The following is a 22,249-nucleotide window of genomic DNA, read 5'->3' as shown; positions in this document are numbered from 1 at the left end:
CCTCGGTTTCTTCATTAGCAGCATCGGCGTGGTCGGTCTCGAGTGCCTCCCTCACAGCATCCGCGTCGCTGAGCAACTTTTTTCCTTGCAAATCCTCCGGGAACGGCTCTACCGCACGATTGCCTGCAACGGGATCGCTTGCGTCCTCTCGTGTATTACTATCCTCTGCCTTTGAGGTGCTCCCTGAGGAGTGGCCGTTGCCCCCCGCCCTCGCACACCCCTTCTCCTCGCGAACCGGGTTGAAGAACCAAATATGGCTCCTGTTCATGAACCGAACGGGAAGCGCCACAATCAAGTACAGCAAAGTTAGGATGCACGCCACAATCGCAAACGCAAGCTTTGGGCCCTTGCCGAGGCCCAGGTTACTCACGAGCGCGCCCTGCGTCGGCAGGAAGACGATCAGCAGAAAGAGGATGAAGAAGCCCCACACGAAGCGGCGCAACGGTGCCTCCTGACGCAGGTACTGCGCCTTCGTCGCCACACGGCGTTCCTGCACGTCTGCAGGCAGCGTCCTCTCCTCGTACTGCGTCAGGTGGTAGGGAGGCAGGCGCATGAACGCGATGCACAGCAGACCAATCAGGAGTGCGAACGCACCGAGGAAGAACAAATACTTTCCTGGTTCAGAGTTGAAGAAACCGGCATACAGTGCAGCCACAAGGGCGGAGCCAATGCCGGAGAAGCTTTTTAGCAGCGCCGTCACGGGGCCACGGTTCGTTGGGAAGTGCGACAGCACCGTAATGCATGAAATAAGGTCGAACACAACGCAACCCCATGACATGATGGCGTTGAATACAGAGAGCCGCAGCACACTGCCCTCAATATGGCCCATGAAGCACAGCGCTAGCAGCAGTGCCCCGACGGGGAGGAAAATCGAGGCGATGACAGCGACGGGAATGGGGCCCAGGAAGTCGTACAGGAAGGCGTAGGGCAGTGCGCAGTATTGCACTACCAAGCCAACAGTCACAATGGTGCTCAAATCACGCTGCGAGAGGTTGTACCGCTGCTGCATGGGTGGGGCTATGAGGTTCCACGCGAAGGTGAACGAGACGGATATAGATCCAAAGGAGCCTAGCACCAGAATGGCGAAGCGCTTGTACTCGCTGATGGGCTTCTGCGGCCCCGTCGCGAGGCGAATCACCTCGACCCTCTCGTGTGTCTGCATGGCGTTGAGGGAAAGAATGTTTGAGCGACTGCGTCTTTTTTTTTCTTCGGCGGTGTGTGTGTGTGTGTGTATTGCGGGATGGAGGAAGGGGGTTTGGAGCGGTGTAAGCACAAAAAGAAAGAGGCGGGAGGGGGAGGGGGGGGGGAGGGGAGGGGAGACGAGAACGATGTCTCAACTTCGGGAAGTACAACAGCAGCGCGGGGAAGGAGGGAAAAGAGGAGAAGGGAGAGGGGAGAAGGGAGAGGGAGAAGATGAGGAGGGGCAGGAGAGTTTCCGCTCATGTGATGTGGAAAAAAGAAAAGAGGGTGTGGAAAGGTGAACGGAACAACGAGAGGCGCTCGCTCGCATGCAAGAGCCACGGCATGGCTTCCCCATCATGTATATGCCCTGGTCTTGAGCGTATGAGATCAGGGGAAGGGGAAAGAAGGGGGCGAACACGGCTTCTTTATTTGGTACTCCGGGAAGCGGTGGTGGAACATCTTCTGTGGATGTGGTGAAGCAAAGAGCGCTTTTCTCCTGCATCCATCACGTGTCACTCGCGCGTGGCGGACTCGTTGAATAGGGAAAATGAAGAACAAAAAAAAAGAGCACAACGGAAGGGGAAAAGCAAAAAAAACAAATTTGATGTTGGGAAGTTGGAACAAAAAAACAAAATGCGGTTCTTCATTTGAAATAAGTTGGATCTCCCAGGTGTGTGCGTCTATATATATAAACAACACAGCCAGAGAAAACACGGAGATCGTTATTGAGTGTGTGCTGCAAAAACAACACAAGACAAGAAAAAAAGAAGCACGAAACAAGATCGACGGAACGCGAGATAAATCCAGCAAAATGTCGCGGAGCACATGAGGGTTTCAGAAGACGAGCACAACAAACTTACACGCCCAAAAACAAAAAAAAAAACGTCTTCATTTAAGTTTTTCGTTTTTTCTCGCTGAGCTTGAGAATTTATTGCTTCTCACCTGACCACACACGACCAAAGCGCCACACTCCGCACCACCCACCTCCTCTCCCCAGACCTGTTCATTGCCCGGTCGCAGAGAGTACCAGCCAGCCGCACACACGTGTGGGAGAGCAGAGACCGATTCCGTTACCTGAACAGGGTCCCTCGAGTCGTTTTGCACGACTCACTGACAGCCGCCCCCATCCCCCCCCCCCCGTTGCAGGGTTGTGCGTCGCGCGCGGGTGACACATTCCATCCGAGAGTAGGGTAGTGGGGATCAAAGTGAGGCGTTCCAGTGAGGTCGGCACAACGCCCACACCATGGCGACGGCAATGCACGTGCCTGCGCTGCCGCAGTTCGTTACAGCGCAACGCCTTCCGCGATTTAGCTGCTGGCATCCCGTCGAGACATATGTACGATTTCTATGCGCCCTATGCACCTGGTCATGTCGCAATGAGAAGTGCTTCGGCATTGGCCGAGGAGAATAGGGGGGGGGCTGCTCGGCCTCCCCACTCACAGAATACGAGCCCAGACCCCTGATGCTACGCTGAGGTGTACCCCTGTCGCTCAGGTACTCCAGGAGAGCATCTCAGATAACGGGGGGGGAGAAAGAGCCTCAACCTGCCCTCGGTATGTTCATCTCCGTCCCCCCTGATGAGCACGCGCCGTCATCAGGGAAGGCGATGACGCTTCCCCCACAAGACCGCGGCGCAAGCCGATTGTCTGCCCATGCCTCCCCCCATCGCAGGTTCGCAGAGCGACAGCGGTTAGCTTCTGCTTTCCAGGCGACAATGCAAAGGTGCCTCCCTTGTTGCGGCACGTCGATCACCACCCCATCCGCTCTACATCCGACGGCGGTGATCCTCCCCCTCCTCCTCCAACTCCGTGGCCCTCCACGTACCCAAGTCCTCCTCAGCAGCACTGGCAGCAGCAACTACCTCCTTACCTGAAAATGGCTCGTCACTGTACTGCAGACGTGCGCGCTCCGCCAATGCCTTTCGGCAGTATGAGCGGTAGCGCACGTTCAGCACGACATCTGTAATGAGAGCGCTGCACCCAAGCCCCAGCATCACCAACAGCGGCATCAACACGCAACTCTTGCCGTAGCACAGCTTGTCCGCCCGCGCCTGCTTCTCAGCCTGCACCGTATACCACTCGCCATACAGGAAACGATTGAACAGGATGGCACTGACCACGAATGAGCTAAAACAGAAGTGGTAGTGCTTCGCAGGGTCCTTCGCAAAAATTGTGCGCGTCACCAGCAGCACGACACCGTTGAAGAAGCCGTAACCCATGGCGACAATCACGTACGGCAGCGGAAGCGCAGCAGCAGGCAATGCAAGAAAAAGCACAACACTGATGATGATGCAGCTGGTGGAGAAGAAGACGGCACCAGTGATGGGGATGCGATCCTCCGCCTTGCGCTTCTGCGACCATACCTCGAAGTACGACATCAGCAGGCGGCCTACAGCACTGCCCACGCCGTTCAGCACCGTCAGCAATGTGGACTCCGCTGAACTTACTGGGGCACTCTGCAGCGACGCCAAGAGGAATCTTGCGTTGAAGATGACGACGAACGACACGCCTGTTGTCACAAAAGATGTCCACCACAGCGCCCACATCTGCAGTGTCCTCAGGTTGTGCAGAAACGTGCCCTGGTACTGTGGGGCGAGGTAATCTATTTCCATCTCACCACACTCCCTCGGTGCGGCCGCCGCCGCCTCGGACTTCGCTTGGTGTAATGCCACCTCCGCGTCAGGCGCGTCTCCGACAGCGCTCGCGTCTTGCACCGCCTCACCCGACTGCGCCACATCGGGAGCGTTGATGCCGCTGGCCACATTGCCTTGAGTCTCGTTGCCCCTTTGCGACGGCGCGGTGATCTCACTGGTGTGCAGCAAGGGGATACGGCTGCTATTCATGAACCGAACGGGAAGCGCCACAATCAAGTACAGCAAAATCAGGATGCACGTCACAACCGCAAACGCGATCTTTGGGCCCTTGCCGAGGCCCAGGTAACTCACGAGCGCGCCCTGCGTCGGCAGGAAGACGATCAGCAGCACGAGGATGAAGAAGCCCCACACGAAGCGGCGCAACGGTGCCTCCTGACGCAGGTACTGCGCCTTCGTCGCCATACGGGTTTGCTTTTCCTCCTCTGACAGGTGGGTCTGCTGGTACCCCGTCAGGTGGTAGGGAGGCAGGCGCATGAATGTGATGCACATGGCACCGACCTTCCACCCGATGCCAAAGAGGAAAACAAAGTAGAACCTCGGGTCAGAGTTGAAGAAACCGGCATACAGTGCAGCCACAACAGCGGAGCCAAGGCCAGTAAAAGTCTTCAGCAGCGCCGTCACGGGGCCACGGTTCGTTGGGAAGTGCGACAGCACCGTAATGCATGAAATAAGGTCGAACAGGGCGCACCCGCACGCCATCATCGCGTTGAATACAGAGAGCCGCAGCACACTGCCCTCAATATAGCCCATGAAGCACAGCGCTAGCAGCAGCACACCCAGCGGGAAATACACTGTGGCAAAAATACTGACAGGAAGAGGGCCCAGGTAGTCGTACAGGAAGGCGTAGGGGAGCACACCGTACTGGAAAGACAAGCCAACAGTCACAATGGTGCTCAAATCACGCTGCGAGAGGTTGTACCGCTGCTGCATGGGTTCGGCTATGAGGTTCCACGCATAGCTGAACGAACAGATCATACTCCCAAAGGAGCCCAGCACCAGAAAGGCGAAGCGCTTGTACTCGTTAATGGGCTTCTGCGGCCCCGTCGCGAGGCGAATCACCTCGACCCTCTCGTGTGTCTGCATGGCGTTGAGGGAAAGAATGTTTGAGCGTCTGCGTCTTTTTTTTTCTTCGGCGGTGTGTGTGTGTGTGTGTGTGTGTGTGTGTGTGTGTGTGTGTGTGTGTGGGTGTGTGTGTGTATTGCGGGATGGAGGAAGGGGGTTTGGAGCGGTGTAAGCACAAAAAGAAAGAGGCGGGAGGGGGAGGGGGAGGGAGGGGAGGGGAGGGGAGACGAGAACGATGTCTCAACTTCGGGAAGTACAACAGCAGCGCGGGGAAGGAGGGGAGAGGGGGGAGAGGGGGGAGAGGGGGAGAGGCAGGGGAGTTTCCGCTCATGTGATGTGGAAAGAAGAAAAGAGGGTGTGGAAAGGTGAACGGAACAACGAGAGGCGCTCGCTCGCATGCAAGAGCCACGGCATGGCTTCCCCATCATGTATATGCCCTGGTCTTGAGCGTATGAGATTAGGGGAAGGGGAAAGAAGGGGGCGAACACGGCTTCTTTATTTGGTACTCCGGGAAGCGGTGGTGGAACATCTTCTGTGGATGTGGTGAAGCAAAGAGCGCTTGTCTCCTGCATCCATCACGTGTCACTCGCGCGTGGCGGACTCGTTGAATAGCGAAAATGAAGAACAAAATAAAAAAAAGAGCACAACGGAAGGGAAAAGAAGCGGAAAAAAAACAAATTTGAGGTTGGGGGAGCTCATTAGGTGAGACGGTTGAAGTCTCGAGAAAAAAAATACACAACAAATACGAACATCCTCCTTTTTACCTGAGAAGTAGAAAAAAAAATAGAAAAACAATTTGATTCTGTACTTACTAAGATCCATTTTATATATACTTAAAAAGCTCTGGCGGGGGTCTTATGAGGACGAGCACAACAAACTTACACACACGCACGAATACAAAAAAAAAACGTCTTCATTTAAGTTTTTCGTTTTTTCCCGCTGAGCTTGAGAATTTATTGCTTCTCACCTGACCACACACGACCAAAGCGCCACACTCCGCACCACCCACCCCCTCTCCCCAGACCTGTTCATTGCCGGGTCGCAGAGAGTACCAGCCAGCCGCACACACGTGTGGGAGAGCAGAGACCGATTCCGTTACCTGAACAGGGTCCCTCGAGTCGTTTTGCACGACTCACTGACAGCCGCCCCCATCCCCCCCCCCCCCGTTGCAGGGTTGTGCGTCGCGCGCGGGTGACACATTCCATCCGAGAGTAGGGTAGTGGGGATCAAAAGTGAGGCGTTCCAGTGAGGTCGGCACAACGCCCACACCATGGCGACGGCAATGCACGTGCCTGCGCTGCCGCAGTTCGTTACAGCGCAACGCCTTCCGCGATTTAGCTGCTGGCATCCCGTCGAGACATATGTACGATTTCTATGCGCCCTATGCACCTGGTCATGTCGCAATGAGAAGTGCTTCGGCATTGGCCGAGGAGAATAGGGGGGGGGCTGCTCGGCCTCCCCACTCACAGAATACGAGCCCAGACCCCTGATGCTACGCTGAGGTGTACCCCTGTCGCTCAGGTACTCCAGGAGAGCATCTCAGATAACGGGGGGGGAGAAAGAGCCTCAACCTGCCCTCGGTATGTTCATCTCCGTCCCCCCTGATGAGCACGCGCCGTCATCAGGGAAGGCGATGACGCTTCCCCCACAAGACCGCGGCGCAAGCCGATTGTCTGCCCATGCCTCCCCCCATCGCAGGTTCGCAGAGCGACAGCGGTTAGCTTCTGCTTTCCAGGCGACAATGCAAAGGTGCCTCCCTTGTTGCGGCACGTCGATCACCACCCCATCCGCTCTACATCCGACGGCGGTGATCCTCCCCCTCCTCCTCCAACTCCGCGGCCCTCCACGTACCCAAGTCCTCCTCAGCAGCACTGGCAGCAGTCAGCTCCTTACCTGAAAATGGCTCGTCACTGTACTGCAGACGTGCGCGCTCCGCCAATGCCTTTCGGCAGTATGAGCGGTAGCGCACGTTCAGCATGACATCTGTAATGAGAGCGCTGCACCCAAGCCCCAGCATCACCAACAGCGGCATCAACACGCAACTCTTGCCGTAGCACAGCTTGTCCGCCCGCGCCTGCTTCTCAGCCTGCACCGTATACCACTCGCCATACAGGAAACGATTGAACAGGATGGCACTGACCACGAATGAGCTAAAACAGAAGTGGTAGTGCTTCGCAGGGTCCTTCGCAAAAATTGTGCGCGTCACCAACAGCACGACACCGTTGAAGAAGCCGTTACCCATGGCGACAATCACGTACGGCAGCGGAAGCGCAGCAGCAGGCAATGCAAGAAAAAGCACAACACTGATGATGATGCAGCTGGTGGAGAAGAAGACGGCACCAGTGATGGGGATGCGATCCTCCGCCTTGCGCTTCTGCGACCATACCTCGAAGTACGACATCAGCAGGCGGCCCACAGCACTACCCACGCCGTTCAGCACCGTCAGCAACGTGGACAGCGAATCGTCGACCGGCGAACTCTGCAGCGACGCCAAGAGGAATCTTGCGTTGAAGATGACGACGAACGACACGCCTGATGTCACAAAAGATGTCCACCACAGCGCCCACATCTCCAGTGAGATCAGGTTGTGCAGAAACGTGCCCTGGTACTGTGGGGCGAGGTAATCTATTTCCGTCTCACCACACTCCCTCGGTGCGGCCGCCGCCGCCTCGGACTTCGCTTGGTGTAATGCCACCTCCGCGTCAGGCGCGTCTCCGACAGCGCTCGCGTCTTGCACCGCCTCACCCGACTGCGCCACATCGGGACCGTTGATGCCGCTGGCCACATTGCCTTGAGTCTCGTTGCCCCTTTGCGACGGCGCGGTGATCTCACTGGTATGCAGCAAGGGGATACGGCTGCTATTCATGAACCGAACGGGAAGCGCCACAATCAAGTACAGCAAAGTCAGGATGCACGTCACAATCGCAAACGCGATCTTTGGGCCCTTGCCGAGGCCCAGGTAACTCACGAGCGCGCCCTGCGTCGGCAGGAAGACGATCAGCAGCACGAGGATGAAGAAGCCCCACACGAAGCGGCGCAACGGTGCCTCCTGACGCAGGTACTGCGCCTTCGTCGCCACACAGCGTTCCCGCACGTCTGCAGGCAGCGTCCTCTCCTCGTACTGCGTCAGGTGGTAGGGAGGCAGGCGCATGAACGCGATGCACAGCAGACCAATCAGCAACCCGATACCAAAGAGGAAAACAAAGTAGAACCTCGGGTCAGAGTTGAAGAAACCGGCATACAGTGCAGCCACAAGGGCGGAGCCAAGGCCAGTAAAAGTCTTCAGCAGCGCCGTCACGGGGCCACGGTTCGTTGGGAAGTGCGACAGCACCGTAATGCATGAAATAAGGTCGAACAGGGCGCACCCGCACGTCATCGTTGCGTTGAATACAGAGAGCCGCAGCACACCGCCCTCAATATGGCCCATGAAGCACAGCGCGAACAAAAGTGTACCGAGTGGGAAGTAGAGAGTCCCAAGAACAGCGATGGGAATGGGGCCCAGGAAGTCGTACAGGAAGGCGTAGGGCAGCACACCGAACTGGAAAGACAAGCCAACAGTCACAATGGTGCTCAAATCACGCTGCGAGAGGTTGTACCGCTGCTGCATGGATGCGGCTATGAGGTTCCATCCATAGCAGAACGAACAGATCATACTCCCAAAGGAGCCCAGCACCAGCATGGCGAAGCGCTTGTACTCGTTGACGGGCTTCTGCGGCCCCGTCGCGAGACGGACTACCTCGACCCTCTCCTTCGGAGGCATCTTGGTCGAATGCCTGGGTGACCTGCGTATGCGACTCAGCTCTAATACAGGAGTAGAAATAAATGGTATCAGCTCAGCTATGTGGCAGTCGTAGGAGGCGGGCTCCGGCGATTGGCAATAGTTGGGGAGAGAAGTAGAAAGACGGAGGAGGAAGGAAAAACGGGGACCACCCCAGGGGGAGAAGGGGAACCCCGGGGGGAAGAAGGGGGAGGGAGGGGGTTGGGGAGGGGAGGGGGAGAAAGGCGAGGCCGGGAGATGACAAATTATGGTTTTTCTTTCTCAAGGTGAATGGTACCAAAGGCTTGGAGTATATATTTTTTACTAATTGTTTGTTTCTAGAATACGGAGAGAAAGCGGGGAATCCAAAAAAAAAAAATTGAGAGATAAAACAGGGGTCGTTAACTGGTGACAGAGGTGGGCAAAAAAAAGGCTTGTGGTAGCCTAAATCAAGTCGGCAGAGGAGAGAGAGAGCGGGTGGGGTAAAAAAAAAGGGGGTGCGCAAAGGCAGACTTTTTATAGAGTGGTGAGGGCTACGATAACTCCTGTGAAGCTGAGGTTTGGGGTAAGTAGCTCCCGTGTTCATGAATGTGAGACGTTCGCAAGCCAAAAAAAAAGGCGCCGACGCGTGAGTAGTAGAAAAAGCCAAAGTGCTTTTTTTTGTCTCTGCCTCCAGATAGTCATGCCTCATAAGGGGGCGTGGGTGAAGCGGCACAGCAGTTTCCCTGTGTGCTCGCGGACCCCCACCCCCACTGCGCGTGGGTACGGAGCTGCCGCACCAATGCATTGCAGCAATGGGCGACACGGCCCATCTGAGGAGTGCGCATTTCCAGCACCCCTACCACCCCAAACTTTACCCACTTTGCACGGCGCCCACGAGCCGCTCCCATTCTGATGACTTCCAGATAGTGAGTTCCTGGGGGGGAGAGGGGAGAGGGGAGAGGGGGGGGGGGGCTTTGGCCTCCTCACAGAGTAAGTACAGAACCTCTCTCCCCCTTCGCCCCCTCCCCCGTATCCACTCATTCAGGGATCGTTCCAGAGGAGCACGCGGTCAAACACACACACACACACACACGTTACACCAAAGGTAAAATACAGAAAAAGAAAAGTGGGCTCGAGGTTACACACAAATTAAACAAAAACCAAAAGAAGAAAAAAAATGTGCTCAACAATTTGGAAGGCGAAACAGGGGGGGGGGGTGCACCAGCAACTTCGTGTGCAGCATATGAGCGCCAAGCCATTGGACAGTCAACTGTTTTTTTTAGAAAAATGGAGATAAAAATAAAACGATACACACGAACTCCCAAGAAGTGAGAGGGGGAGGGGGGAGGGGGAACACCCCACAGTACAAAATCAATACAGAAAAGGGAAAAAAAAAGAAACATTTCCCATGGGGGGAAGGGAGGGGAGGGGAGGAGGGGGGGAGGGGGGGCGAATAGAGCAGAAGCCCCAGATATTCGCAGATTTCAACGATGGGAGGAGAGCACATGCCCCACCCCCACCCCATACACACATGCGCATCGATGCGTGTGTGTGTGTGTGTGTGTGTGTGTGTGCTTGGTGGAGCAGGACAAGCTAAGGAAAAGTTGAGAGGTACACAAAACCAAAACAAAAGAAGAGCCCAAGAAAGGCCTGAAGGACAGGCCTCGCATAGTGGAGCAACCCACCCCCCTCCACTCGAATATAGAGGAGAATATGGGGCATGGGGGGAGACCCTCTGCTGCTGTGCCCAGAAATGGTCGCCGATGCCCCACCACCCTCGTCGCCTCTCTCCCCTCTATGCGCTGCGGAGAGACTGCCTGATGTAATTACTCGCATCAAAATCAGACACCACTTCCTCCGCCATCACAGGTGCCTCCTCCTTGTTGGCAGAAACAGCGGCGCGCAGACGCGCGCGTTCCTCCAGGACACGCCGACTATACCTACGGTAGCGGAGGTGCACCACCACATCGGTCATAAAGGCGCTGCACGCAAGCCCCAGCATCACCAACAGCGGCATCGTCACGCAGTGCCTGCCGAAGCAACGCTTGCTGCCCTGCTTTTCGGCTTGAACTGTGTACCACTCACCATACAGGAAACGATTGAGAAGCACGCTGGCGACCATGGTGGCGCTAAAACAGAAATGGTAGTGCTTGGCGGGGTCCTTCGCAAAAATCGTGCGGGCCACGAGAATTTGAGAAGCAGCACAGAAGCCGTTACCAATCGCCGCTATCACGTATGGCAGCGGGAGCGCAGCAACAGGAAGCGACAAGAACAGCACGATGCTAATGATGATGGTGGAAGTAGGGAAAAACAACGCAATCGTGATGGGGATGCGATCCTCCGCCTTGCGTTTCTGTGACCACACCTCGAAGAAGGACATCAAGAGGCGGCCCACAGCACTGCCCACGCCGTTCAGCACCGTCAGCAGTGCAGTGAGCGACGGCGCAGGCATGCTGCCCTGGAGCGCACCCAGGATGAACGTTGCGTTGTAGATGATCACGAACTCCGCGCCAAATACACAGAGAAGCGTCCACCACAGCGCCCAGAGCTCCAGTGTACGCAAGTTCTGCAAAAAGGTGCCCTGGTACTGCGGGGCGACGTAGTCCACCTCGGTCTCCACGGGTGCGCCCGCCGGTTGCTGCGTGTTGCTCTCGGGAGTCTTCTCACCTGTGACCACAAGACCCATCTCCACTAAAGCGTCAGCATCCACGCGGCAGGGCTCATTGTCTGCCAAGGTACGCCCATCCTTGTGACCAATGGACGCCTCGTCGTCTTCCGCCACACCCCCGGTGCTCCTGAAAAACGCAAACTTAGACTTGAGGAATGCCGGCACTGGGGCTGAGATCAGCATATACATGACCACCAACACAGCGGTAACGATCGCAAAGCCGAGTGTGTGAGCCCTGCCCAAATTTTGGTACGCAACAAGCGCGGAGGTTATCGGCAGGTAGACGATGAAGATGATGAGGACGACGAAGCCATACATGAAGCGCCACATCGCTGGCTTCTGCTTCAGGTACTGGACTTTCGTCGCCAGACGGCGCCCCTTCTCCTCCTCGCTCAGATGACTCTCCTGATAGCCGGTCAGGTGATACGCCGGGAGGCGCATCACGAGGGAGCAGGTTGCATTCGTGAGAAAGGCGAAGGCAGCCAGAAAAAACAGGTAGGGAGCGACCTTTCCATTGAAGAATCCAGCGAAAAAAGAGCCGACAATCGCGGATCCGAGGCCGGGAAACGTCTTCAGAAGGGCAATCACACAGCCGCGGTTCGAAGGAAAGTGCGACAGCACCGTCATGCAGGACACGATATCGGTGAGGGACATGCCCACGCTCTGGAAGGCGTTGAAGGCGCATAGTCGCAGTGTGCTGGCCTCGATCACACCCTTAAAGCAAAGCGCTGTCAAGATGGCACCCAACGGATACACGAACATAGACAAAATCGCCACAGGCAGTGGCCCGAAGTAGTCGTAGAGGGTACCGAAGGGGAGCATGAAGAAGCCAAACACGAGGCCGACCGTCGTCACAGAGGCCAAGTCACGCTGTGAAAGGTTGTACTCCTCCTGCATCCGTGGCAGTACCAGGGTGAAGGCATAGCCAAAGGAACCACAGATGGTGCCAAAGCAGCCAACAAGAAGAAGAGCGAAACGATGGAGATCGCTGAAGCGCTTCTGAGGTCCCCTCGCCAGGACTTCCACGTGCAGCGCATCCCTCGCTCGATCTGACATTGTTCTCTGCGAGAAAATCGGTCGGTGCAAAGCGGAGGGCAAAATAGAATGGGAAAATATAGAAGGAGAGATGTATGTATGCTAGGGCTACTATATAGTTTATCCGTGTGTGTGTGTGTGTGGGTGTGTGGGTGTGTGGGTGTGGGTGTGGGTGGGTGGGTGACTTTCAAGGACACACGTTACGTTTATTTTATTTTTTGCTACTTCAGATACACTTATTTTGTTTGTTTGCTTTTTTAAGGAAGGGGGGGGGACTACCTTCGGTAACCCAAAAAGTCGGTGGGAGGAAGGAGCGGTTAGAGAATTTCGAGAGGAAAGCCTCAGAGTGTCTCGTGGGTGTGGTGTAGTGGGCGCTTTGGTTGCCTGTCTTCTTTTTCTCTTGTGCACTTTCTTCGCTTTTTTTTACCCTTTGCAGTGTTCAAAAGCGGAAGATGTCACACTAAATTGAGTACCACGACGTTGTGTGTGATGCAGCATCCCTCACCCCTCTCCCACACACACACACACACATACACCGCCACGACCATCGTCATGGAAGCTGAGACAGGGGGAAAAGAGGAGGGGGAGGGGGAGGGGGCGAAGAAAACAACAGTATATTAGAAAAGAGGGATGGTTAAAGGGATGAAGACCCGTTTTGGTGGGAGAAGGCGGTGTGTATGTGTATGTGTGTGGGGGGAGTGGAGGGAAAGAAGATTCGTCTGTGACGACCGAGGGGAGGGGAGGGGAGAGAGAGCAGACCCCCTCCCCTCCTCACTATCGAATGTGCGTCGCCGCTTTGGACATGTGCGTGCCTAGCAAGGCCAAGACGTACCGACACACAAACGTACATGTGAGGCACAGAGACGCGCGCGTAGACGAATTTAAACACGATGGCAGACGTGTAGTGTACTCGAGCGGAAGGGGGAGAGAAGAGAAGCGAAAACGTGATAAGAAGAGGGGAACGAATAGAGGCCGGAGAGAGAGAGAAAGAGAGAGAAGGGGAGAGAGAGAAAACAAGAGAAAATCTGAGCGCCGTCCTTTTTTGACGACCATTCACCCCTCCTCCCCCCCCCCCCCCCCCCCCTCTCTCTCTCCATCCCTTGACATATGCACTCACACAGAGGGCAGATGGAATAAAAACAATTGCATCCGCTTGGCATTTGAACCACGCAAAGCAACGTCGTGGGTGCTCTTGGTTTTCTTCGTTTCCTTCGTGAACATACTCCTCCCCCCCCCCACACACACACACATACGCACACACACATACACACGCACACCGCTCCTCCCGTCTCGGGACTTCTCCACATAACGGCATCACGAGCGTGACTGCGGCTCCTGTGTTGTTAAGGAACTGAACGTGCTCATGTGAGTCTAAGCGGCGTCACCGCCCCGGCAGCAGCAGCAGCAGCAGCAGCCGCAGGCATCTTCATGCCCCCAAAGCCTTGTTGCGCGAAAACGGATCCGTCACGCCGCCGGGTTACAACCTCATGCCTGGACGCCGGCGTCCCGAAGCACACCCTTTACTTGCAGCCACGCCTCATTTGCTTGTAGGCAGTGAGGGCTTTCACTCACCACTGCGCAATCACTCTGCAGGCACTGAGACATGGCAGCATCGAACAGGCGGACGAGAGCAGGCAACAGAACGTACCCAAGGGGCCTATAGGTCAACCACGCTGCAGTCGCGAGTCCGTTCAAACGCATAGAGCTAGGCTCTCTTGGGGGCAGGGGCAGCGAAACTCCCGGCACGCACCCGTCAGCCCTCGCGACGTTGAGCGCGACACCGTCGCCGCCTATAGACTCGATCCCCTCGCTCACCGGCATGGGCACCTTCAGAATGCGGTTGAGTGGTTGAAGAACGTCGTTGTGTAGTGCACGGAGCTGCCCCGAGAGCCACGCGTACGACTCGCAAGAAGCCGCAAAGGGTGTGCAGGGCGGCTGTGGGGCGGCATCAGGTGACCCAGTATTGCAAACAGACTTGGTCTGTATTTCTTGCGGCATTCCGCAACGCGCATACCAGTTGACGTATATTGCCTGCAAGAACTCATACACCGCGTATCCAAGCACAACGCACACCACACCACGCACAGAAGCAGTCAAACAAGTATACACACGCAGGTCCACCGCTGCGGTCGGCGCGGAAGAGGTGGCCGCAGTGAAAAACACTTCGAGACGCGGGTGACGCATCGCCGCACCACAAGAGAGACGGTGATCTGCCGGGGAGACTACCTCGCCACGCTCAGAGACGGTTGGGTTGTTGATGACCTGCCACAGACGTTGCAGGGCACGGTAGGCAGGGCTCACGCGCAGCCGCAGCAGTGTAGAATGCGAAGGTGGGCCTTCTGGCATCGCCTTGGGACCCCCCCTATAGATGGAGGAAACAGCAGATGGGGTAACGGGAGAGTCGCTTGCTAGTATTGAAGCATCACCACGAACGTCATGAGTACCACCCCGTGCTACTCTAGGCACCCGTGCGTGTATGTGCCGAAGTACATTCCAGAGGGTGTCAGCTACTACACTCAGCAGAAGCACTGGCGTCGACATCGTAGCCGACCCGCCATTCATCACCCCGGCAGCCGAGGTCATCGCCGAAGGGGCGAGAGAGAGTCTCATAGAGCTGCCTTGGCCTTCGGCCTCGACTGACCAGCGCACGTGCAGCTCTGCCAAGCTGGCAAGTGGTGGGGGTGGGGGTGGGGGCGGCGGCGGCGGCGGCGGCGGCGGCACTTGAATCCAGCTATATGGTTTGAGGTCCACAGAGCGTTTCGCTACGCCATCCGCGCAGTACAACTTTTCGGGCGGCGTGCTCCTAGCCAGAGTGTCGTCTGCATTCGACAGCGCAGCAGGCTCTGTGGGGGTCACATCAGTCTCGTATGTATCAGGCAGCTCTCGCAACCGCTTCTCGCCATCAATGATCTGCGCTTTGGGCGCGCCAATCGCAGTTGTGCCGAAGCTGGGGGACGAAGGACACGACGACAGCTTCAGACGCAGGCGAATCGATGTCGCAGAAGCAGTGGCAGTGGCAGTGGGACTAGTGATGGCGGTGGCCGCAGAAACTCCAGCGGAGGAAGGCGGAGGGGATGGAAAAGCCACGGTGTCGCACTGCTGCGGTAGCGGTGCAGCAGAGGCTACTGTATCAGCCACACAAGTCTTGGGCGCGGTCGAACCCTGCTGCTGTGAAAAGGCAGACACACCTCCGATCCCCGCACCAGCGGCAGCTTCCGTCGGAGCCGTGCCAGACGATGACCCGCGAGGCATCAGTGATGCAGCGAGTGGTGGCGGCAGCCCAGCAACTGAGGCGAGCTGCACGCACTCCAGAAGACTGCCGACACGAGTGGCGAATTCATCTTTGAAAGACGGCGCGGCATCGCTGCTGGTGCACGCCGCAGCCGAGGGGTGTCCCGGTGCCCCGCCGGTGGCGGACGGGTGTGAGATGTCACCGAGCGTCATCATATCCGCATCGTGTTTCTCAGAGTAACTCAGCAGCCAGAGAAAGCGAAGTTGTCGGAGTATCACGCGAGGGTGCCGCAGCGCTACAGCGGCACACAGCACAAGTGTGTCCTTTGTTGCCGAGGTGCCAACGCGCGCACACCCCCGTCGCGGTGCTGCCGCCGACGCAGTGGCGTTTTCCTGTCGGTCATCGACTCCTGGTGCTCCGCTCACGGAGTTTTCCTCGGCTTTCAGAGGACCCGGCGCACCCAGTGGCGTGCGAAAGTCTTGGCAAGGTGAACTGCCTTCGCTGTCAGCCAAAGCAGCGGCGGCAGCGCCCTCTTCGTGGTAGAGGTCCTCGAGGGTGCTGCGGAAGAGGGTTGGCATCGTGAAGGGGGCCAAGGACCTTCCCGATGCGAACGCAGATCTGTCATTAGCCTCGGTCGCGGCAGCCGCAGCTGCGGTTGATGACAGAGAAAAACAAGGGAGTGCGACTGGCAAGTGAGATGGCGGCACCAAAACGCCCCGTACGTACTGGGCTGTGGAGCTCTCACCGAGTGTCAGCACCGCCACGAGAGCCAGCCACAGACGCCCTGCCGCTGTCACCAATGAGAGCCCTTCGGTCCCTGCCGGTCTATCTGGTTCGTGTAAGCTGTTCGCCGTGGCGACGGCAAATGGGCGTGGGGATGGCGGCGCAAGCCACCTGCACATGTAGCGCTGCAGTGTCATATCAGATTCGATGGTGCCCTCTAAGAGGGCTTGGAGTGAGGACGCCGGTACACCTCTCCTGCAATCCGCTTCCTTCCAAAATGGAGCGATGGGGACGGCAGACCCACAGAGTCGTGTGTCTGCCGAGTGAGTCACCGATTCCAGGAACTCACCCGGCCCCGCACGGTGATGACTCTCTCCCCAGTGCTGCGGTATCCATTTTGGTCGCGTCTTGAGACCGCCACGGACGTGGACCTCCCGCAGAGCTCGCGTGGCGCACCTCGCCTCCTCCGCCATGGCGATAGCACCCACACGGCGCAGCTCCGCTAGGAACACCATCGCCGCGACGTCCATGATGGCAGCGTACGTTTCTGTGCTCCCCGTCGCCGACGATGAAGCGGCAAAGGCTGCCGCGACGAAAGGTGAAGGTTGAGTGCGCACTGCATCATTATCTACGATGCGCTCCCGTGTTTCCTGATCCTCGGTGCAGCGCGGTCTGCCTGCCGTTGCGGGAGCAACCCCAGCAACGACGCTGGGCTGCGCGTACTGGCGGCTGGCGCCAGGAAAAGAGTCCGCTGCCTGGGTTGCATGAAGTGTCCTCAACGGCGAAGAATGAAGATGCTTCGGCTTCCAGGAGTGCCTCCGCCCGTACCGTAACTCGAGGTATGCCCTCCAGGACGACACAGAGAGGGGGCGAGGAGAACAAGCATAATGACCCCTTGCAACGTGCTCCTCTCGCTTGCATTGCGGGGGTGATGGACAGGGTGCTTGATCAGGCGCCCTAGTCGCTGCTGCGGCGGTTGCTGCTGACGTTGCACACACACCAGCTAACGGATAGCACAGGTACTCGTGCAACCTCTCCTCAAAGCTAAGCAGGAAAGCCTTTGGAGGGGACTCGGCGCACCATAGCAGCTCATCAAGCACTGCGAACACGCGACTGTCTGCCAATTCAATGCATTGCTGCGGAAGAGATCCCCCATGCAGCTGCAACGAAGAAGACGTACCGACGCGGCAGTACGTTGAGGATGGAGGCGACCCAGCAGACACCGATAGCGAAGCGGCCTGAGGACATCTGGAGAGCATCGTCACTGTCTCCCCCCCATCTTTGAGGCGAAGCTCGCTACCGTCGTCGCCCAGAGCGAGCGAGGACGTTGGAGGCCGCACTCCAATAATGTGAGCAATCCATAATGATCGAATGGATGCGCTCGCCAGCCACGCATATGCCGCGAGCAGGGGCGGCAGACGACCTAAAGGACAGGGTGGCGCCGGCACTCTCGACTCCTCGAAGGGCTCCCCAGACGCCCTCATTGAACAAGAAGACGGCGTCACCTCCGCGAGACTTTGGCTCACGCCTTCGCTTCCGCTAGGCGCCCCAAAGCCCAGCGCCTCCAACACAGTACACGCGTCCTTTTCTGCATCGCTTCCTGGAGAACTATCCAACACAAAAGCTGAAAGACGACGCCAGCGACGCCAGGGCCATTGCATGCACACGTTGGTGTTTTCTGCTCCCCGTAGGGGCTGTGAGACTGGTGCGATGTCCTGTTGAGCCCTGTCCTTCGCCTCGACGTTTGGCGCTGGTGCTCCTGCACCCTCATTCGTGTCGTCGTCGCTGAGTAGCATCGGCGGCCTCGCCATGACTCCTGCTGCATGCACGCCACTGACGGCAACGCTACACAGGGGCCTAGCGGTAGCGCTAGTGGGACCTGCAGTTGCCTTGAGGGGAGCGGCCTTGCTGCCGCTGCGAAACAGCTGCATGGTCCGTGCCTCCGTGACTACCACCTCACGGCGGCCGCTATCAGCGGTGTTTCCTGACCTCGCCGCCGGTGTGTCAGCAGTCTCAAACTGCGACGCTGACGTCCTCAGGAGGGCCTCATTGGTGCCTGGTGCACTTGTCGGCCCCTCTTTCGTTGTCATTACCTGCGTCTCTTCGCTCTCCTGGACAGAGCTCGGCCGCGGGGCAGCAGCGGTAGTGTCGACAGTGGCTAGAGGGACTCTCTGCGTGGTGGCCGGATTCGCTGCAGACGTAACAACGAGTTTCAGCGCTCGTCGAGGGGGGGAAGATGCGCTACCTGAAGCCGCCACCAACAGCGGCTCTGCTACAGCAGATGAAGATGGCGCCATCACAGCCTCATCGCTGACCTTCTTGACCTGTGATATGGACGCGGCTGGGTTGCGAATGGAGCTGCCGACACTGTTCCTGAGAACAAAGCCACGTGCACCAGCGACAGACTCTTGAAACTGGTCGTCTTGCACAGTCGTTGCAGCCTTTCCCACTTCCCCTCGTGCTTCCCCCACCGGCCTCATCAAGCAGGGCGCCGCCGCCGCCACGCTCTCATCCCGAAGACGCAGAGCCTCATCACACTCGTGTCGCCACTGCATTTCCTCTGAAGTATCCCACCACGCCGGCAACGTCAGGGCCGCCCACTCCATCATGACGGCGCTGAGATCGCCGTAGGGCGACTCGGCCACGATCGACCCGGACGGCAGCGCCGCAGCACGCTCCCAAAGCCAGTGACGCACAACCGACAGACCACCCCTGTCCAAGCGAGTGCTACGGCGGCTAGAGGAAGGAGGGCTTAGAGAACGGCGAGCAGCCGGCGTAGAAATAGAGTCAGCATGGCTTTCTGTCCCGCCAGGTGCTTCCTGGGGAGATGCAGTATTTGATACAGTAGCGTGCTGAGGTAAACTCAGCGGATGAGTGCCCCGCCGCTGCTCCCGCCGAAGAGCCTCCAATGCCAGCAGCTGAAGAATGAGTTGGGTGCGAGGGTGCGTGGGCACAGCGCCAGCAGAAGCGGCGCTGGCATCTTCAGATGGCGTTGTCGCCACCGATGAGGCAAGCGACTCCCACAACAGGTCCAGATGACCGCACATCCACGCAGCGGCGCCATCCTCCAACCTTGACGAGCGGAAGAGGTGCGGAGAGGATGTCGATGGCCCAGACTCGCGCGGCTGCAGCTGTTGGAGAGCCCAAAATATGTTTGCAATGTGGTTTCCCGTTTCCCCTCCCTGTCGCATCTTGATGTGGCGGAGCGTGCGGCGTGCTCTCGACCCCACCTATTCGGCTACTGCTCACTTGGCACTCCGTGATCCTATAGCCACCCATCTAGTACACATGAGCAGCACACGAGCAGAGCCCCACCCCCACCCCCGGTTTTGTTCAACAAAAAAGAAAGTGCAAAGCGCAGCTACGACAGAAAATGAAAAACCACTGCGTGTGGCTGTGGGGGGGGGGGGGGGGGGGGGGGGGTCAGAAGAAGAGCCTCCACCCAATTCAAGACTAAGCGCTCAGAAGGCAAGCGCAATGGGAAAAGAACAACCGAAAGCGCACACACACACACACAAGCACAGACGCACGCACACGGGATCGCGTGTGTGCCCGCTCCTCCTCTTACTGGTGCGTGCTCACTCGTGAGTGTGAAATCCCCCTACCGTTTGCTCGAGCGTGTGTAACGAGGCGTATTATGCCAGTATAATTGGATCTGTGGGCGTGCGCGTCACAGGGGAGAAGAAAGAGTGAGCGTGTGGCTTCAGTACAAACAGTCGAATCACGCGTATACAAGCGTTTATATTTCTAGAATTATGCAACTTGTTGTGTGCAACGTGTGTGTGTGTGCGACGTGTGTGTGTGTGTGTGTGTATGTGTGTGTTTTGCCTAACGTTGTTTTAAGCTTCGCTCCGGTCGCTCTGCGACAACGGGGTAGGGGGGAGAGCGGGAGGCAACGCACACGTCCCTGTGAGAGGCGGCAAGGTGTTGCAGAGGGGGAAAAAACGAAGCCGAACAACAGCAGCGCCTCGGGCCGTGTCCACACTTTCGTTTTCTTGATATATATTTATATATTTATATACACATATATATGTGTATGTGCATGTGCATGCGTTCGCTAGTTTTAGTAGAAGGGTCGGGAGAACGAAAATCCCCATGGAAAAAAAAAGAAGGGGAGACAAGAGTCCCAGTTGAGTCATACGCCATCGGGAGACAACATTCTCTTTCTCTTGCCGAGATCTCCCGCCTCTCCTTGAATTGCACGCGCTAGAGGCGTAACGCTTACACGTTTTGAGGGGGGGGAAGTGGATCGGCACGACGGATTGCAGCGAAGACGCACGAGAAAGATAGAGACGCGGTGGGGGTGGGGGGGGGGCTGCACTGCAGGAAGAGGTGGTGACGGAAGGCGATCCAGCTGGTGTGCCCTCCCCCCCCACTTTTTTTTTCACTTTGCCTATTACCGCTCCAGTCGAACCATGTCCAAACCCCGCCCCTTTCCCCCTCTCCTCCTCCACACACACACACACGTCAGTTTACTTTCTTTGAATAGTGCAGCGCCGCTCACAGCCACTCCCTCGCCCACCTCTCCTACTCTCCTCCCCCCCTCCCCTCCCCCCACTACCCTCGCTTTTTCCCTCCACGCACACGACCGAAAGACTCTCTAGCACGTTAACAAAATGGGGATCGCTGCACCTCAATGCGCATAATTACACAAATATATGCATACAAATGTTTTTTCCATTGGCCAGTACTGCAGCGCAACCAGAAAGAACATACACATATATGGAGATCGATATATGCTTGGAGGAGGGGAAGAGGGAAGGAAAGGGGGGGAGGGAGGGAGGGAGGGAGGAGGAGGAGGAGGGGTAAAAAGAGAGCGAGGGGCGAAAAAAAAAAGAATGGAGAAAAAAAACAAACAGAACAAATAAGTCGTGCACACATATACACTGAGATAAACATATCTGTACACCAACAGCCTTATATGGGTATATGTATATATATACTGTGGTGTTCCCTACAAGAACAACAATGAGTGGCACCCAATTCGGGGATGACAAGGATTATCATTTTTTTTAAGAATGGAAGGAGGCCACTCAACACCTCATCGGCTCCCCCCGCCCCTCTGTGGCCTTTACAGGTACACGCATGCACGTGCGCCTCATCACCGCTGACCCCTCACACACACACACACACACACCCGCCTGTCCTGTTCACCTTTCATATTATCCATTTTGTTCCCCCCCCCCCTTGGCAAATGATCGCTTGTCGTGGGGCCAGGTGCGTTGCGGTGCCGTGGAAAAAAAAAAACCAAAGGCGGGGAAGTAGGGGGGAGGGAGGGAGAGGAGGGGGGGGGGGGAAGAGGTGACAGTCATACACATACGATAATGCTAGTGGGAGCAACACCACAAAAAAAAACACAAAAAAAAACAATCACGAATACAATGCATCCGTCGACCACCGTGTGTGTGTGTGTGTGTGTCCTTTTCTTTTTTCTGAGGGAGGTGTGCGCCCATTTCAATTCGGAGGGGGAAGACAGCACAAAAAAAGGGACACCCGCACCAGAAAGCGAGAGAGAGAGAGAGACAGACAAAACCCCAGACTCAAAGTAGAAGAAAAAGGAGTACAAAAAAAGCGTCACCGCTGCAGTGATTGCGGGGGACAGCTTAAAAGGGGGCGGGGGTCGGGAGGGAAGGGGAGGGAGGGGAGAGCCAATGGCAGGGGTAACACACGAGTGGTGCTTATAGATTATGCAAGTGCATAGAGGCACACCACACAACAACGGAGGGGGGAAGACCATTTAAAACAAGAGAGAGATTGAAGGGTTTTTTTTTTTGGGGGGGGGGGGGGGCATGAAGAAAGACGATGGCGACCAAGAAAAAAAAACCTATCCGAACGACAATCCAGTTCTTTTTCGTGCTGATCTTGCCCTCTTTTTTTAAAATCCCATCTCCCTCTCTTTCTTCAACCTTCGTTTTTTTTTCTTGGTCCTCCCCATGTCGAGTCCCCCTTCTCTAT

General features: G+C 56.8%; 1 protein-coding gene across 1 annotated transcript; it reads right to left on the bottom strand.

The window, feature by feature from the left end:
- Window positions 1-13,824: 13,824 nt before the first annotated feature.
- JKF63_07016 (uncharacterized protein) lies at window positions 13,825-16,824 on the bottom strand (the record flags this gene model as incomplete). The annotated part of the gene is made up of 1 exon (XM_067902960.1): window positions 13,825-16,824. The coding sequence occupies one exon, from the start codon at window positions 16,822-16,824 to the stop codon at window positions 13,825-13,827; it is 3,000 nt and encodes a 999-aa protein (XP_067758969.1).
- Between the last annotated feature and the right edge of the window lie 5,425 nt (window positions 16,825-22,249).

The sequence above is a fragment of the Porcisia hertigi genome, chromosome 11 (assembly GCF_017918235.1).
Source record: "Porcisia hertigi strain C119 chromosome 11, whole genome shotgun sequence".
Lineage (NCBI taxonomy): Eukaryota > Euglenozoa > Kinetoplastea > Trypanosomatida > Trypanosomatidae > Porcisia > Porcisia hertigi.
The sequence above is the reverse complement of the archived record's forward strand: the minus strand, read 5'-3'. Positions and strand labels throughout refer to the sequence as shown.